This window comes from Myotis lucifugus, unplaced genomic scaffold (genome assembly GCF_000147115.1).
Source record: "Myotis lucifugus unplaced genomic scaffold, Myoluc2.0 scaffold_311, whole genome shotgun sequence".
Classification (NCBI taxonomy): domain Eukaryota; kingdom Metazoa; phylum Chordata; class Mammalia; order Chiroptera; family Vespertilionidae; genus Myotis; species Myotis lucifugus.
The window spans coordinates 762354-781568 of record NW_005871359.1 but is presented as its reverse complement, the minus strand read 5'-3'; the positions used below and the strand labels follow the sequence as shown (position 1 = coordinate 781568).

General features: G+C 50.6%; 1 protein-coding gene across 1 annotated transcript; it reads left to right on the top strand.

The window, feature by feature from the left end:
- The first annotated feature begins 1423 nt into the window (after nt 1-1423).
- TMEM161A (transmembrane protein 161A) lies at nt 1424-18489 on the top strand. Its single transcript, XM_006100393.3, has 12 exons — nt 1424-1650; nt 5347-5450; nt 6402-6482; nt 6856-6953; nt 7087-7243; nt 8169-8320; nt 16453-16513; nt 16598-16741; nt 16839-16952; nt 17106-17280; nt 17396-17492; nt 17652-18489. Exons 1-12 carry the CDS (start codon nt 1648-1650, stop codon nt 17903-17905), a joined length of 1440 nt encoding a protein of 479 aa, XP_006100455.1. The 5' UTR covers nt 1424-1647; the 3' UTR covers nt 17906-18489.
- Nucleotides 18490-19215: the final 726 nt, after the last annotated feature.

The window sequence follows — 19215 nt, the reverse complement described above, 5'->3', positions numbered from 1 at the left end:
CCATAAAAGACATAGTCATACCCCATCTGCCACGTACACACTCACACAGACACATCCTATAGAAACAGATGGCAAAATTTATGTTATCTGTGCGAGAAGCTTTTACTTCCAAGCCAGAATACAGAAAACATGAGATTCATGTGCCCTCTTCTCTCCCTCTCCCTCTCCCTCTCCGTCTCTCTCTCTCTATCTATCTCTCTCTCTCTCTCTGTCTATATCTCTCTCTCTCGGGCTGCCGACACCTTTTCCCTTCTTCTTGCAAGGTGAATACCTTTGCCCTCTCTCTCCTAAGCTCCAAGCGTTCTACTTTTGCCTCTGTTCTTGTTTCGTGAGCCCATGCAGCCAAGCTGGGCACTTTTGTACTCTGTGACTTTCTAAATAAACTTGCACTTGTATTGGGGGGGTGAGGGGGAATAAAACATCAGATTTGAGGCTGACATTTGGTTCTTGATCCAGCCATGGAAGCTGATCCTACTTTTTGAATTTTTTGTTACAGGAACTAAAAATTTCCCTTTTTTGCTGGAGCCCATTTGAGTTTGTGTGTGTGTGTGTGTGTGTGTGTGTGTGTGTGCGTGCGCAAAGTCCTGGTTGATAGAGAGGAATAAGACTTTTGCCACAGAAAGGAGGCGTTCCGAGATGGAGTACAGCATTTACAAATGCCGAAGGTATGAGATAGAGTGGCTGGCAGCAAGCTGTACTATAGTGCGCACAATAGTAGTGGCGGCAGATTGAAGTTAGGCAGAGGGGTCTGAATTTAGTATGAGCCCTTGGGCGTCTAGTCAGTGGGAGCCATTTAATGTTATTATTATTTTTAAAATATATTTTATTGATTTTTTTTTACAGAGAGGAAGGGAGCGGAATAGAGAGTTAGAAACATCGATGAGAGAGAAACATCAATTCAGCTGCCTCCTGCACACTCCCCACTGGGGATGTGCCCGCAACCAAGGTACATGCCCTTGACCGGAATCAAACCCGGGACCCCTGAGTCCGCAGGTCGACGCTCTATCCACTGAGCCAAACAGGTCAGGACTGATGTTATTTTTAAAAAAACATTTTTATTGATATCAGAGAGGGAGGGAGAGGAAGAGAGAGATAGAAACGTCATTGATGAGAGAGGATCAGCCATCGGCTGCATCCCGCACTCACGCGCCCACACTAGGGACCAAGCCTCCCACCTGGGCACGTCAAGCTCACAGCCCCGACTGAGATCGAACCGTGACCTCCTGGTTCATAGGTCGACACTCAACCGCTGAGCCCCGCCAGCCAGGCCATTTAATGTTCTGGATCAGGAGTTTCATGCTGAGAACTGTCCCACCGGAGACAGTGAGTGCGTGAATGGGTGTATTGGCCGCAGATCTGCGAGGCGGGTGCAGGTGAGGAGACTGAGTCTAAGAGCAGGCGGTCGCATAGGTGTGTCCCTGATACAGTCCTGATTCAACTGCGGCGAGCTCATTGGACGTCTTCGAACTACAACTTCCGGCATGCAACGCCAGCGACCCCGGGTCTCTGGGTTTGTGCTCCGCGTGCAAGCCCGGTGATTGGTCGCATGGGCTGCTTGTCAGACCACAGTCTGACTTTGATTGGTCGAGTTCTCATAAGTGCCTGAGCAGGGGCTGGGGGTCCGCTTACCGCGCTCCCGCCCGCGACATGGTAAGCGGGAGTCCTGAGGCGTGTGGGGTCCCTCAGGGGCGCAGGGTCCCGCCGTGGGAGTCCCGTGAGACACGGAAGGGATGGAGGTCCTTTCGTCGGGGTTGGGGGCTGTAGAGACTCCGGGTCGCGCAGAGCGCCTTGTGTCCTCTCGGGGGTCAGCATCTCGCTGCGGGACCCATGGGGACGGGAAGCCCCGAGTCTTCTGGGGGTGGTGCCCTCTAGGGGTCTGGGATCCCGCCGAGGGGACTGGGGGCCGAGCACGTTCAGGGCCCCGCGAGGAAGGCCTGGGGTCCCGCTGGGGCCTACTCTGGGTTGGGCTCCCGGAGGAGCGTGGGGGCCGCGCCGGTGGGTGCCCGCGGGCACAGGCATGCGCAGAAGCGCCGGGGAGACCTGAACGGAGGGGCCGCGCCAGGGGATCTAGGTGGCCTCCCGCGGGCGGGGTCCCAGGTTGGAGACCGCACAGTGGGACCCACATGCTCTCGCGGCTCCGGGTCCAAAATTTGAGTTTGTTCTCAACTTTAGTCCGCCCCGCGCCCCCTGTGGGTTCGGATTGGGCAGAAGGAGGGGCAATCTGGAGGGGCCCAGAAGGCGCCCTGACCCGGCGGGGGCCAGGAGGAGGACTGTCCGGAGGAGGGCGGGGCGCGGAGATGAGCCTGCAGTGAGAGCTGGTGGAGGCGGTGCTCGAAAGCGGGCTGCGCTCTAGGCGGTGCGGGATGCCGGTGCGGATGCCGTGGGCCACGAGGGGAAGGAAGGGCTCTCAGAACGGGGATGGAGGAAAGATCCGGGAAAGGCCCCGAGCAGCGGAGGGAATGGGTGGATGGGAGGCTCTGGACAGTGGCTCCCAACCTCTTTTCGGCCACCCCCCACCTAAGCATCCCTAAGTCCTGATGCCCCCTTGTGACATGTAATTCTTATTATTCAAAAGTGAACTCCTATTCACGTGGAGGAAGCCTAACAGGCCATTAACTTGGTCTAAACAAGCTTCCAAAGAACATGGCATCCATGAAAGAGGAAAATAAAAAAAAAACAACGAAAGGACAGTTGAAGTACTGAGGAAGAAATCACTAAGAAATTGTTTAAAAAATAATCATAATATGAAGTGATATGAAAAAATAGCAGATAGTTTCAAAACATATAATAGAGAACTGAAATGTATAAATATGTCACAATATATATTTATATACTGTCTATGAGGCCCCTAGAACCATAGAAATGCAAAAAATTCACTGTTAATAACTCATTCTCCATTGCCCCCCTTAAAAATCAAATTTGCCCTCCTGTGGGGTGTGTGCCCATGTTGGGAACCACTGCTCTAGAAAATCTCTGGAGATCTGCAGAGCGGGGACCCCTGAGACTGATGCTGCTGGGGGCGGGGCATGAGAAATGTCCCTGGACAGACCTTTCCGCCTTAGGTGGAGGGCCCTTAGATGGAGGACACAGTCCTTCCTTCTCTTACCCTTCCTCTGGTTCTTCCTTCCTGTTGTAGGTGCTGAGGCCACAGTTTGAACCATGGGTCCCCTCCCTGGGAGGGTATGTGTGTGTAGAGGGGCGATGGAGTCAGTGATGGAGGGCCCTGGGTCTGGAGGGCCTCTGAGACCCCAGTGGCTGGACACAGGGAGGACTGGGGAGAGAGCCAGGCAGTGGGGGTGTGGTGGTCCTGAGCTGGGCCTGACAGGAGCAGAGCTGCATGTTGACTGTGAGACTGGGAAGGGTCTGGGATCCCCTGGAGGAGCTCAGTGCTGTGTCCTCGGAGTGAGGGGAGGGTGCTGGGCTCCCGAAACAGCCTGGGGAAGCACAGGTCTGCGAGCTTGGCCGAGAGGTCCAGGCTGGGGGTACTGCTTTGTTGGGGTCCTGCTGGGCCAGGTCAGTGGTTAAACCCCTGGCAGAGGATGGGGACATAGGAGAGAGGCCGGCAGAGGAGAGAAAAAGCAGGCAAAGGCGCCCAGAGTTTGGAGAGCATTGTGGAGGCACTGGGGGTCCCAGAGAGAGGAGAGGAGAGGGGGTGCTGGGAGGAAGGATGGGTGGGAAAGCCTGGCCCTCTGGGCTTGGGGGTGCCCACAGACCTTGACAATGCCGTGGTCATTAGTGCCTACTGGCCAATTAGTATTTGGTAGGAGGAGAGGGAACAATGAGACTAGGAGATTAGTGAGATTAAGAGATCAGAAAGATGGCACTCCACGCTCATTACTGAAAAAATACTTATGGGCTCAGTTGACAAGTGACAGGCATAGAGAACATATTCTATGAGTTGGTTATTGTAATGATGGGTTTCTCAGCAGTCGTTCCGAATTACAGTGCTAGGCCTGATTTCTATCCCACTGGAGCTTTTCCTTTTGAAGCTAGCTTATTTTTTGCCCTGGCCAGTGTGGCTCAGTTGGTTGAGCATTGTTCCATGTAGTAAGAGGTCACCAGTTCGATTCCTGCTCAGGGCACATGCCCGGGTTGTGGGCTTCATCCCAGGTAGGGGATATGTAGGAGGCAGCCGATGGATGTTTCTCTCTCTCTCTTTCCCCTCTCCCTTCCTCTCTCTAAAATCAATCAAAACATATTTTTTTATTTTTTATTTTTATTTTTTTAAATATAGTTTATTGATTTTTTTACAGAGAGGAAGGGAGAGAGATAGAGAGCTAGAAACATCGATGAGAGAGAAACATCGATCAGCTGCCTCCTGCACACTCCCCACTGGGGATGTGCCCGCAACCAAGGTACATGCACTTGACCGGAATCGAACCCGGGACCCTTCAGTCCGCAGGCCGACGCTCTATCCACTGAGCCAAACCGGTCAGGGCAAAACATATTTTTTTTAATATTAAAAAATAAAGTTAGCTTATTTTTTGTCTGGTAAGATAATTTTAATTATTAATATTAATCTTTACTTCATTTTAGTTGTTCATTATAATGCCATAGTATTAGTAGGCAGCTCCCCTGAGCACATTTTACAGTTACAAAATTACTATATTCAGGCAGCTTCAGCTTCAGACTGATTACCAAAAACATTTCTCCTAAAATGTTTACAAACAAGTGTGTGAAAATGTGTGATGAATTATCGTGTAAACGGTTGTTATGTAGAATTTGGTGAGAAAATTCCTAATGGGAAAAAAAAAAGTTATCCCACTCATGGCTAAGTCGTTATCCTGAGCGGGCAGTGGCCAGCTGAGGAGGTTGCTGAAAAGGGAGGTGGAGAGGAGAGAGGTGACTGAGCCATCAGGGTAAGTGAGAACAGGGCCGCCCGCGGACACCGAAGCTGGAAGTTGGTCCGAGGCAGTGGTGCCAAGGCAGGGACTCTGGCTGGAGAGGGGCCACTTCTCACTGGACGTACCAGGGTCATTGTAGGTCCAGAAGGCAGTCCCGAGAGAAGAAGAAACAAAATAGGAAGCACTTCATTTCCCAGGGAGGAACCCCAGGCTGGGCGAGGAATACCTGAAACCCATGGCACGGCCTGGCAGCGCACCTGCCTGACCTGTCTCTTCCCAGCATCTGTTCTCCATCCCGCTCTCCCCCAGCCGGGTGTGCGGTTCCTGGTCAGTAGGGCCTCCCAGGGTTGGGTCTGAGCTCACCCCAGTCCACCTCCCCCAAGGTACATCTGGAGCCAGGGAGGCCCCTCCCCCACCTGGCCCTGCATCGCTATAAATAGCTGGTTCCGGGAGTAATCGAGTTACTCTCTGGCTGGCACTGCCTGTCCTGTCCCTTCCCCAGGCGATCCTCGGGGTGCAGCTGGTGGTGACCCTGCTCACGGCCACCCTCATGCACCGGCTGGCGCCGCACTGCTCCTTTGCTCGCTGGCTGCTCTGCAATGGCAGGTGAGCCCCAGCCCCGCCTCAACAACTTTATTGAGATGTGGTTGATGTACAGTAAACTGCATATTTTGGAAGGGCACAGTTGGATCAGTTCTGACAGATGTACACACACACACACACACAACACACACACACACACACCACACACACACACACCACACACACACACACGCACACGCACCACACACACACACCACACGCACGCACCACACACACACGCACGCACCACACACACACACACACACACACACACCACACACACACACACACACACACACACCACACACACACACACACACACCACACACACACCACACACACCACACACACACACCACACACACACACACACCACACACACACCACACACACACACACGCACCACACGCACACACACACACACACACCACACACCACACACACACACACGCACACACACACACACACACCACACACACACACCACACACACACACACACACACACACCACACACACACACACACACACCACACACACACACCACACACACACACACACACACACACACACCCAAGACCATGTCCACACTTGGAAGGGCAGCTGCTTCCCCCATCACCTCCCTTCCACTCCTCGCTCACTGTAGAGGTTTCCTGAAATGTTTTTGGTCCCTGTTTGGGTCTGGGCCCCTTCCTGAGATTTGTGGAAACTGCACTCTCTCCTTAGGACAGTGCGCACACCTTCGCTAGGAGAGTTAGCCCGCAGATCCAGGGGTGTCTGCACCCCTGCTGCACTGCCCCGCCCCCCTCCCGAGCCTTCCCTTGGCCTCCCATGGGCGCTGCTCCTCCTGTCACCAGGGTTCTAGGGCCCAGCCCTCCCTCTGACTCTAGTCCCGAGTTTTGGGGTTCACTGCCCTGACATCAGAGCCCTACCCCCAGGCCCGGGCTTTCCTGACCACCTGCCTGTCTTTGCCCTCAGTCTCTTCCGGTACAAGCACCCGTCGGAGGAGGAGCTGCGGGCCCTGGCAGGGAAGCAGAGGCCCAGAGGCAGGAGGGAGCGGTGAGTGAGCCTCCAACTTCAGGGGAGGCTGCAGGGGCACAGGGCCTGCCCTGCCGGCTCTCGGGCACTGCTCTGGGCACAGAGGAGAACGAGTCACCCCAGAGGGGAATCTGGACCCCCAGGATGAGTGATTTTTACTGTCATACCTGGGCATTGAATGCTTGGCAGTTTGCTGTGGGCCAGCCCTGTGGGTGGGTGGTGCCTGCAACCTGGTGTGCCAACTGGGGAGAAGGCACCTCCCGCCAGCTCCTGTGCTCGAGGGTGGCGCTCTGAGGGTGGCACTCTGAGGCCCTCAGGCTGCGGCAGGGAGAGGTGGGCTGGGCAGGGAAGGGAGAAATGGAGGATGCTGCTCTGACTCTCCCCTTCCCACCAGGTGGGCCAATGGCTATAGTGAAGAGAAGACTTTGTGTGTCCCCCGAGATGCCCCTTTCCAGCTGGAGACCTGCCCCCTCACAGCCGTGGATGCCCTCGGTAACAGTCCAGTGGGTCCCCAGCACCCTCACTTTGTCCACACCCTGGCAGGGTGGGTGGTAGGGGGAGACCCTGGGTGGGCAGGGTTGGGGGAAGGCCTGGGAGGCAGCCGGCTGAATAGGGTGTCCCGCAGTCCTGCGCTTCTTCCTGGAATACCAGTGGTTCGTGGACTTTGCCGTGTACTCGGGAGGCGTGTACCTCTTCACAGAGGCCTACTACTATGTTCTGGGCCCGGCGAGGGAGACCAACATCGCTGTGTTTTGGTGTCTGCTTACCGTTGCCTTCTCCATGTATCCTTCCAGCTCTGGGTGGGGCAGGCGGGAGGCATGTGGGAGCCTGACTGAGGCTTCCTGTCTCCCCTGTATTGGTAGTTGGCTATGGACGGCTGTGACACAAACCTCACCCCAACTCGGTGGGGGAAAGCAGTCCCTATTTGCTCTCCTGGGCCAGGCCCAGCTGGGGGGCCTCATCTCTGCTCCCCCCTTCTAGCAGGCTGGGCCAGGCTCCCACGCTGCAGCTGCAGAAAGGCAGCAAGAAAGATGGGGTGCTGCCTCCTGAGGCCTCGCCCAAGCCTGCACACCCCATCCCTGTCCACCCTTTCAGTCAAAGCAAGTCACCAGGCTGCCCAGAGGCAGGGGCCGGGAGGGAGATGGCCCCCCTGCAATTGTTTTGTTAAGCTGCACAGGGAACAGAGTGAACCTCTGACTTTAGGGGCCCACGTAGGAGAGAATGTCCTTGTGCCGTGGACTTGGGGAGAAGGGGAGCCCATCTGGAGGCCCACACTCTTCTGAAAGCCCTGGGTCTCTGCCAGGCAGATTGGAGACGCGGCCCTTGTGTCTGCCAGCTCCGCAGAGGAACGTGCTGTGATGTAGCCAGGAGGCGAGACGGGTAAGGGAGGCGGGACCTCCTGAAGAGACTGACTCGGTGGCCATTTCTGACTGGCTACACACAGTGTGACAAGCCACGCTGGAGGCCCAGCCCAGGCGCACCTGCCATGCGCAAGACCCCACGCTGCTGACACAGGCGTGCGCAGCCTTCGCACCTTGTGTCCTGGGCTTGTTTATCAGCTCACTCTTCTCCTCAGTCAGTCCCCTGTTCCCCCGGACCCCAAACCCAGACCTGGTGTTTGTGCCCTGGATTTGGGGTGTCACTGGCTGGAGGTGGTGGGGTGGGCAGGGGCCTCGCAGGTGGAAGCCTCCTTAGCTCTGCCGCCAGGAAGATGTTCCTGACAGTGACTCGGCTGTACTTCAGCGCCGAGGAGGGGGGCGAGCGCTCTGTCTGCCTTACCTTTGCCTTCCTCTTCCTGCTTCTGGCCATGCTGGTGCAGGTGGTGCCAGAGGAGACCCTGGAGCTAGGCCTGGAGCCAGGTACGTGCATCAGGGCGTGGGGTAGACACCGGTCACTCCCTCCCGTGAGCTGCCGAGTGTGGGGTTTAAGCGGCCTGATCCACCTGCACATTGTAGTAGGAGGGGACTCCTGGGGCCAGACAGTGTCTATGGATTTCTGCCACCCTTGGTGCCCCCTTGGGCTTTGGGGATAAGAGGACATCTTACCTCACTGTCTGGCAGACGCCTGTGGCTATAGCTCTTCACACAGGCATTTCTGTTGCATGCTAGTCTGTCCTCTACCCAGCAGCCACAGTAATTTAATATTTACCTACTTTTGTTTAATTTGTGGAAGGAAATGGGTAATGCTACAAAATTTATAAAATAAATACAAGAGTGAAAATTACACTTCCACACTGGTTCTGATCCCCAGAGGAAACCTGGGCGCCGCTTTTCCTTATTCACATAAAGCAGGAGTGTAGATGTCTCTTATACCTTGTCTTTTTTCCCCTTAAATATAATAAATATTGGAGGTTGTCCCTTGATGCTACATATGGTACTGTTTCTTGTGACAGTTACATGGTATTTCATTTTATGGATGTTCTATTATTATTTAACTAGGACCCTATTTATGGACATTTATTCTTTCTTTTTTTTACACTGTCTTTTATATTTACCTATGGCATTACCTTTAATGGCATTCTTTTTTTTTTTTAAATAAATCTTTACTGTATAGTTGTTCCTCTTTTTCCCCCCATAGCTCCCCTCCATCTCGTTCCCACCCCACCCCCTGCCTTACCCCCCCCCACTGTCCTCGTCCATAGGTGTACGATTTTTGTCCAGTCTCTTCCCGCACCCCCACACCCCCTTCCCCCTGAGAATTGTCAGTCCACTCCCTTTCTATGCCCCTGATTCTATTCTATTCACCAGTTTATTCTGTTCGTCAGATTTTTTTATTCACTTGATTTTTAGATTCACTTGTTGATAGATATGTATTTGTTGTCACTTTGTTGTTCATAATTTTTATCTTTACCTTTTTCTTCTTCCTCTCCTTAAAGAATACCCTTCAGCATTTCATATAATACTGGTTTGGCGGTGATGAACTTTAGCTTGTTCTTATCTGTGAAGCTCTTTATCTGACCTTCAATTCTAAATGATAGCTTTGCTGGGTAGAGCAGTGGTTCTCAACCTTCCTAATGCCGAGACCCTTTAATACAGTTCCTCATGTTGTGGTGACCCCCAACCATAAAATTATTTTTGTTGCTACTTCATAACTGTAATTTTGCTACTGTTATGAATCGTAATGTAAATATCTGATATGCAGGATGTATTTTCATTGACACAAATTGAACATAATTAAAGCATAGTGATTAATCACAAAAACAATATCTAATTATATATGTGTTTTCCGATGGTCTTAGGCGACCCCTGTGAAAGGGTCGTTCGACCCCCAAAGGGGTCGCGACCCACAGGTTGAGAACCGCTGGGGTAGAGTAATCTTGGATGTAGGTTCTTGCTATTCATCACTTTGAATATTTCTTACCACTCCCTTCTGGCCTGCATAGTTTCTGTTTAGAAATCAGCTGACAGTCGTATGGGTATTCCCTTGTAGGTAACTAACTGTTTTTCTCTTGCTGCTTTTAATATTCTCTCTTTGTCTTTTGCTCTTGGCATTTTAATTATGATGTGTCTTGGTGTGGTCCTCTTTGGATTCCTTTTGTTTGGGGTTCTCTGCGCTTCCTGGACCTGTAAGTCCATTTCTTTCACCAGGTGGGGGACGTTTTCTGTCATTATTTCTTCAAATAGGTTTTCAATATCTTGCTCTCTCTCTTCTTTTGGCACCCCTATAATTCGGATGTTGGTACGCTTGAAGTTGTCCCAGAGGCTCCTTGCACTATCTTCATATTTTTGTATTCTTTTTTCCTTTTGCTTTTCCGGTTGGGTGTTTTTTGATTCTTCGTATTTCAAATCTTTGACTTGATTCTTGGGATCCTCTAGTCTGCTGTTGGATCTCTGTATATTATTCTTTATTTCAGTCAGTGTATGCTTAATTTCTAATTGGTTCTTTTCCATATCCTTGAGGGTCTCACTAAGTTTCTCGGAGGTTTCTAGAAGATTCTTGAAAAACCTTATAACCGTGGTTTTGAACTCTATATCCAGTAGTTTGCTTTCCTCCATTTCTGTCATTTGTGACCTGTTTCTTTGTCTCCGCATTTTGGCTGCTTCCCTGTGTTGATAGAGTGGCTTTCTGTGCTAGGTGTCCTATAGGGCCCAGTGGCTCAGCCTCCCCAATTACCTGAGGAGGACACTCTTGGTGCACCCCTTTGTGGGCTGGGTGCACAGTCTTGTAGTTAAGCCTCGATTGCTGTTGGTATCACTGGGAGGAATTGACCTCCAGGCCAATTGGCTGTGAGGACCAGTTGTGTCTACAATGGGAGAACTTCTGTGCTGGAGACACCCTTATGGGGCAGGAGTGGCTTCAGTGGGGCTTTGGTGCTCACCGAGTCTGCCCAGGTTTTTAGGTGGAGAAAGGCCAGGCCATTCATATGCAAAAGCCTTTGCACACAGCTTGGGTGGGGTTGTAAATTGGGTGGGGCGGGGCCTCAGGGAGAGCAAACCGCAATGGCTGCCAGTCTGCTCTGCCTCGGAGCGGTCCCGGGGTCTGTGTCCCGCGGCCTGTGCAGGAACAATGACCTTTGCAAGCACCTCTGCGAGAAAGCCACCCTCACGTTCCGGCCCGATGCCAGACAGTCCAGTTTCTCTCCATATGAGTCTGGGTCCCCAAATTCTCACCCGGAGCTGGAGTTCAAAGCAGTCGGGAGCTTGTATCTCCCTCCCGATTGAAGAAGACAACAGCGGACCCAGCTGCCAGCCCCTGTACCTCCGCACTTCCACACCTCTGCACCTCCTACCGGACTCAATGTGCTTTTCTCTGTCCTTCTAGTTGTAGAATTTCCACTCAGCCAGCCTTCCCGTGGTTCTGGGTGATATTCGTTTTGTCTGTTAGTTGTAGTTTTAATGTGGTTGTGCGCGGCAGCAAGTTCAGGTGTTTACCTATGCCGCCATCTTGGTTGTCTATTTATGGACATTTAAGTCTTCTGCTATTAAATGGTTGTTGCACAAAATCATGTTGTTATATAACAATGTGGCATGGGAATAGCTTTGTGCCTGGAGCCCCGTGCACCAGAGTGCATTTGTAATTTGGATAATGTTGCAAATTGTCCTTCAGGAAACCATGTATGAACATGCCTATTTCCCCACATCCTCTCCAATGGGTTTCCTCTGACCTTTTCATCTTGGGAGAGCTAATGGGCGAAAATATAAGTGTGGCTGAGCATCTTTTGTGTTTTGTTAATCCTCACCTAAGGATATTTTCCCATTGATTTTTAGAGAGAGTGGAAGGGAGGGGAAGAGACAGAGAGAAACATCGATGTGTGAGAGACACATGGATTGGTTGCCTCCCATTCAATGCCCTTTACTGGAATCGAACCCGGGACCCTTCAGTCCAAGGGCTGATGCTCTATCCACTGAGCAAAACCGACTAGGGCAGCCGTGGGCAAACTACGGCCCGCGGGCCGGATCCGGCCCGTTTGAAATGAATAAAACTAAAAAAAAAAAACGTACCCTTTTATGTAATGATGTTTACTTTGAATTTATATTAGTTCACACAAACACTCCATCCATGCTTTTGTTCCGGCCCTCCGGTCCAGTTTAAGAACCCATTGTGGCCCTCGAGTCAAAAAGTTTGCCCACCCCTGGACTAGGGCGAGCATCTTTTTATATGCTGAAGAAGCTGTTTCTATTTCCCTTCCAGAAAAGTTCTGCTCTTTTGCCTAATTTTCTACTGGGTTGTTGACCCTTTTATTGATTTGAAGGAGTTCTCTATTTTTTTCTTAGTTTCTCATTTTTGTTTTGGCTTTTTCTATTATTTGATTGATCTTTTAAAAACATAATTTGGATCATGCAACCTCTCTGCCTGACACCAGACTCTCATGGTCTTTGAATAAAGACCAATTTCCTCACTGTGGCTTATAGGGCCCTGTTGATTCCTTGAGCTTTATTATCACCAATTCTCCCCACTTTTCTATTTTTTAAATTACATAATGTTTGATACATAAAATAACACACATATGTAAGTTACAAAGGATAATAATCATGTAAACACCCATGAACCACCTCTCAAGTAAGAACTGGATCCCAGCACTTCTGTGCGTCTCTGGTGCTCCTTCCTGGTCCCACTGCCTCCCCCTGTTCTCAGCCCCAACCGGTCTCTCAAACTGTGTTTGTTTGTTTGTTTTAAGTTTTTGTTGTTGTTAATCCTCACCTGAGGATATGTTTTTCGTTGATTTTTAGAGAGAGAGGAAGGGAGGGAAAGGATGGGAGAGAGAGAGAGAATCCAAGTGAGAGACACACAGATTGGTTGCCTCCTGCATGGGCCCCTACCAGGGCTGGGGATCGAACCTGCAACCCAGGTACTTGTCCTTGATTGGGAATCAGACTCGGGACACTTCGGTGCGTGGGCAGATGCTGTAACCAGAGAGCCACACTGGGCAGGGCAAGTTTTGTGTTTGTTTGTTTTTTTAATTGATTTTTAGAGAGAGAGAGAGGAAGAGAAAGGGTAAGAGAGAGAAAGACAAAGAGAAATATCGACTTGTTGTTCCACTTATTATGCATTCATTGGTTGACTCTTGTATGTGTCCTGACTGGGGATCAAACCCGCAGCCTTGGCTAGAGGTGTGGCGCTCTAATTGAGCTTCCCGACCAAGGCCTCAAAACTTTGTGGTTATCATTTCTTTTACTCCCCGGGCGGCCGGTGTAGCACACTTGGTTAAGCTTCATCCCCTGCACCAATTCCCAATTAGGACACATTCCTGGGTTGAGGGCTTGATCCCCAGTAGGGGACGTGTAGGAGGCAGCCAATCGATGTTTCACTCTCACATCTCTTTCTCCCTCTCCCTTCCTCTCTCTAAAATCAATAAAAACATTGAAAAACAACAACAACAAAACAGTTTCATCACACACGTCTCTGTCCCTAAAGAATTTATTGTACAGTTTTACAAATGGCTGAATCAGCCATTTTATCATGATGTATTGACCCTTTCTGATTCTAGTAACACTTCTACCTCAGTCTAGTTTGTCTGGTTTCAATATAGTCTTTATAGTGTTCTTTTGTAGTATTTGTTATGTCTTTTTAACATCTCTTTTCTCTCAACCTTCCAGTGACCTCATGTTGAGGTATGTCTCTAAAAAACATGGCTGGGTATTTTCAATCAAGTGTATCAATCTATGTTGTTTAACTTTGAAGTTTAATCTGTCTTTTATTAGTCTTCCAGCTGTTATTGTTTCCAAATTAGGCCGTGTTGTCTGGGCTCCTTTAATTCCTGTCGTTACCATGTGTGATGTGGTGGGACGCCACTCGTCTCTATTATCCCATTCTCCTGTGATGGACGTTCAGGTGGTTTCCAGAGTTTAGCTTTTCACAGTTGCTACAGGGAGCATTCTTGTACATGTTTCTTCATACACATGGGCAGGCATTTCTTTTGGGCACAGACTTGGGAACCATGGGGACATGTTCACCTTTATGAGGTGGTGCCTCAGCATTTTCAGAGCAGTTCTCCCAGCACATCCACCAGCCATGCCGCCTGGGGTCCAGAGCACGGACGCTGGGCTCAGGCTGCCGGTGAGTCCCAGCCGCGTGGCAGGCGGGTGTGGGTGAGGTTACAGAGGCCTTGGCCTTCCTGCTTGTAGGTTTGGGTGGTGACTACCCCAACTTCCCAGGGGGACTGCGTGGTTTAAATGAATGAAGATCTCTGGTATCAGTCTGGTGGTGTAGAATGATGCCTTCTGGGTCTTCATGTGCATTTTTCTGGTTACCTGTGGGGGTGGGGGGGTGGCACCTCTTTTCCTGTTTATTCATGATTCACGTTTCTTCTTCTGTCAAAAACCTGTTCGTATTTTTGCCCATTTTTCTTTCGGTTTGTATGCCTTTTTTCTATTGTTATGGTAAAATATAGCCTCTTTTCTATTTCTGTTTATAGCATTTAAGGTTATAATTATTTCCTAAGTCCCACTTTTGTCTCCTCCTCAGTTTTGCCTTGTATTTTCATCATCATGCAATTCTGGGTATTTTAAAGTTTCCATTGTGATTTCTTTTTTAACCTTTTTAAAATACTTCAAACATGGAACTTCAAGAAGATTCTTATTTCTAGCTTAAGTGCTTGGTTACAGATGGTTTACTTGAAATAAATTCTTTAATATTTGTTAAGACTTGCCTATGGCCTAGATAGTGATCAGTTTTTGAGATTGTTCCATGTGTTCTTGAACAACATATATTCACTGCTTCTGTATATCCAATAAATTCAAGTCTCCATCTTTCCTAACTTTTTGTTAGTCACTAATGGGTTAATCCCCCTCTGGGATAGAGGTCTCAGTGTCTCTAGGTTGTTTTATCAATGTTTTTTAAATATAGAGGTAGATTGAGAAGGTGTTTTACAAGTTTAGAATTGCTACATTTTCCTGGTGAAGCAGTCTTTTTTTTAAATCCTTATCCAGGGATATGTTTATTGATTTTTAGAGAGAGATGAAGGAAGAGGGAGAGAGAGAAACATTGATAGGTTGCCTCCTGTTCACCTGGCCCCGGGCTGAATCAGCCATTTTATCATGATGTATTGACCCTTTCTGATTCTAGTAACACTTCTACCTCAGTCTAGTTTGTCTGATTTTAATATAGTCTTTATATAGTGTTCTTTTGTAGTATTTGTTATGTCTTTTTAACATCTCTTTTCTCTCAACCTTCCAGTGACCTCATGTTGAGGTATGTCTCTAAGAAACATGGCTGGGTATTTTCAGTCAAGTGTATCAATCTATGTTGTTTAACTTTGAAGTTTAATCTGTGTTTTATTGTGATTGGACATATTTGGCCTTGTTTCTGCCATCTTACTTTTATACTTTATATTGTTCCTTTTCTGCTGTTACTTTTGATAGTGGCTGCCAGCCTAATCGTCCTTCCTTTATAGGCGATCTGTTTTAACTCCTAGGCTGCTTTGCAGCCTCTTTGTTTTTGGTTTTCTGCAATTCCACCAGTATGTCTAGGTATGGATTTCTTTGTGTTTATCTGGTTTGATGTCTTTTGTGTGTGGCATCCGTTCTGCAAACTTCTCAACCATTCTTTTGCAGTATCTCCTGTTCTCCTTCATTCTCTTTCTCTGTCTCTCCTTTTGGGGCCCTGACTTGACTTATGCTGGACTTCCTGTTCTGTCCTCTTGGTCTCCATCTCCCTTCATATTCCCCACCTTCTTGTCTTTCTGAGTGGGAATCTGAGTCATTTCTTCAGATCCAATTCATGAATTCCTCCTTGGCTGTTTCTAATTTAATGTGTAATATCCTGTCATTTCAGTGATTATATTTTTCCTTTGGAAAAGGTTGATTTCTCTGTGAATGTACCTGACCAGCTGAGGTAATCTTGTGTCACCTGTTCTGTCATCCAGCTTTTATTTTCCTCAATCATCTCATACAGAGCTGATAATACCAGTTTCTGAAGTCTAAACTGTCTTTTGTTTTTTTCCCGCCGAATCTCCTTTATGGTGATTGTTTCCTTGTGTGTTTGGTGATTTTGGTTGTGAATCGATATTTACTTGCTTTCACTCTGTGGAAACTCTAAGGGTCTGAACTACTGAGGGTTCTTTCCAGGACTCCGGTTCTCTCCCGCGGGAGCCCTTCACGTCCCTCAATTCCTGGTGTAATCCTGTAAGCGCCCACTCAGTGCTCCCTTGTTTTTCCCATGTCCCCCAGCACAACCCAGGGTCTGCCTGATACAGTCTCCTGTTCCTTATTTTTTAGAGAGAGAAACATTGATGTGAGAAAGAAACATCAACTGGTTGCCTCCTATACGCACCCCAATTGGGGATCAAACCCACAACCTAGATATGTGCCCTGACTGGGACTTGAACCCACAACCTTCTGGTGTACTGGACGATGCTCCAGCCAACTGAGCCATCTGGTAGGGCCATTCTCCTGTTCTTTGAAAAGAGCATTAAGTGATCCTCCTGCCAGGCATGGGGCCTGGATGCCACTGGTGTGTTCCTACCTGAGGAGCAGGGGACATCTAGGAGGGGCAGTGCAGGCTCTGAGTTCCCAGGGGTGTGCTCTACTCCACCTTTCTCTGTCTTCCCCAGGCCTGGCCAGTATGATCCAGAACCTGGAGCCACTTCTGAAGATGCAGGGCTGGGACTGGATGTGAGTCCTGGGAAGGGGGGGGGAGAGGGGGGGCAGGGGCGGCTGTCAGGCTGTGGGGTTCCCTGACCTGTCTCTTCTTCCCAGGGTTCCTCTAGTCAAGCTGGCCATCCGTGTGGGGCTTTCGGTCCTAGGCTCCATGCTGGGTGCCTTCCTCACCTTCCCAGGCCTGCGGCTGGCCCAGACCCACCGAGATGCTCTGACCATGTCAGAAGACCGGCCTGTGCTGCAGTGAAGTGGGGAACGGGTGGGTGAGAGGTTAGGGAGCCGAGGGGATGGGTGGGGTGGTAGGTGCCTAGGCCTCACCCTGCTGCGTCCTTGCCTCCAGGTTTCTCCTGCACACCAGCTTCCTGTCCCCCCTGTTCATCCTGTGGCTCTGGACCAAGCCTATTGCACGGAACTTCCTGCACCAGGCGCCCTTTGGGGACACACCCTTCTTCCTGTGTGTATGGGGTGGGGTCAGGAGGGGGTAGCTGGGGGACCCCTCTGTGTACTCCAGTCTGAGGCTCAGGGAGGAGCCATGAGAGCTGTGAGTCTGGGGAAGATCCTGGGGCAGAAGGGGGCCTCACTAGCCTCCTCACCCTCTTCTGTGCAGACTGTCGGACTCGGCCTTTGACTCACTGCGCCTCTGGGTGCTGGTGGCACTGTGCCTGCTGCGGCTGGCAGTGACCCGGCCCCACCTACAAGCCTACCTGTGCCTGGCCAAGGCCCGCGTGGAGCAGCTGAGGCGGGAGGCTGGCCGCATTGAGGCCTGCGAGATCCAGCGGCGGGTACGGGTGCTGGTCTGGGAGGGAACCTGGGCTGCAGGGCAGGCCTTCCATGCCTTCCAAGCATGGGGCCAGCTGGATCCCAGAAGGTCACCTGTCACTGCTACCCGCTCACCAGGTGGTACGGGTCTACTGTTACCTGACGGTGGTGAGCCTGCAGTACCTGACGCCACTCATCCTCACCCTCAATTGCACGCTTCTGCTCAAGACGCTGGGTGAGAGGAAACTGCCTTGTGGGGTGAGGGTGGCCTGGGGGTCCCTGAGGCATCCTGGCCTCAGCCCCGCTTCCTCCGCTCCTCATCCTCCTATCCCTATATCCCCCTATTTCACCCCTCCTTCCTACAGCCGCGTCTCTCTCTACTCTCTTCTCACAGGTGGCTACTCTTGGGGCCTGGGCCAGGCCCTCCCACTAGCCCCAGTACTGGCAGCAGCCCAGGATGGCCCAGTGGGCCCCAAGGAGGATGAGGCCCAGCAGGCGGCGGCCCGGATCACTGGGGCCCTGGGTGGTCTGCTCACACCCCTCTTCCTCCGTGGTACCCTGGCCTTCCTCATCTGGTGGACTGCGGCCTGCCAGCTGCTTTCCAGCCTCTTTGGCCTCTACTTCCATCAGCACCTGGCAGGCTCCTAGCCACCTGAAGAGACTCCTGGAACCCCATGGCCGCCCTCTCTGTGTGTGCCTCAGTATCCCCAGGTGCAAGAGGGCCTGGGAGGCCTGTGCCCAACCCTTCACTGCAGTGCCTGCATGGGCCCCCTTGGGACCCTGAGCTTCTGCCTCGAAACTATCTCCTGAGGCCGGTGGCTGAGTCCCACAGCCATTGTTCCTAGACTGCATGTGCACATCAGGTTTGACAGCAGAGCAATAACAGAGGGGTGGCTTTTTAAAAAAGGGGAAAAGAAGGGATCTGGAGGGAGAGAGAGGTGGGTGGGGTGGGTGGGGTGGGTGGGCCCCTGGTTCTGGGCTGGGCCACAGTGGCTACTGCCCTCTGCCACAGTTACATGGGGACTGCTTCCCTATAAAGGTCACACGCAGGCAAATGGGTACGTTGCTGAGGCCATAGGCCCAGGGCAAAGAGGATGAGGTGCTCTCTCTGACTCTGGAGTTTTTCTGTCACTGTGGCCACAGTGGGAACCCACTATGTATGCATGTATGTAGAACATACACGTGGCTGAAAAGCCAAAATTCAACTGAGTAAATTTTAATGGTCTTAATAGGCTTTATTGAATGACTCATGAATCAGGCAGCATCTTATGCTTCTGTTATGTGGATAAACATGAAAAGTTTATTAAAAACAAGGGTTAGCCTGGCCAGTGTTGCTCAGCGGTTCGGTATTGACTTATGAACCAGGAGGTCACAGTTCGATTCCCGGACAGGGCACATGCCCAGGTTGCAGGCTTGATCCCCATTGTGGGGCGTGTAGGAGTCAACCTATTGATGATTCTCTCTCATCATTGATGTTTCTATCTCTCTCCCTCTCCCTTCCTCTCTGAAATCAATAAAAAAATATTTTTAAAAATTTTAGAAAAAAAACAAGGGTTAAAACCTGGCTTGAGGCAAACTAAATGCATCATCCAATTTTGATCCTTCTCAAATCTCCAGTTAAGTACAAGGCTGCAGTATGTGCCAGGAGGTGGAATTAACGGAGGAGCCACGACTGACTGCCAAACTCATGGATGCCAAACCCTAAGCCCAGGAAACAGCTTGATTTACCCGTAGAAACTTCCAGAGGCACTGACCGCAGCAGGTCTCAATAAGCCAGGCTGAGGGCCGGGGTGAGGCAGGCAGCCGGCTGGGGAGCTGTTTGGAAAGTTCTCAGGTGCTTATTTTCTTCCCAGGACACCACTGCTGGGAGGGAAGCCAGGCTTGGTAGGGAATGTGGTGGCAAATGGGTTAGGTGACTATACGTAATGGAAGCTAAATGGAGAGAGCCACTACCCCTA

What these genes read in the sequence shown, in the direction of transcription:
- TMEM161A (XM_006100393.3), top strand. An exon ending in GGAGCTAGGCCTGGAGCCAG is followed by an intron (nt 8,321 to 16,452) that starts GTACGTGCATCA and finishes TGTCTTCCCCAG; the next exon opens with GCCTGGCCAGTATGATCCAG. An exon ending in GGGGACACACCCTTCTTCCT is followed by an intron (nt 16,953 to 17,105) that starts GTGTGTATGGGG and finishes TCTTCTGTGCAG; the next exon opens with ACTGTCGGACTCGGCCTTTG.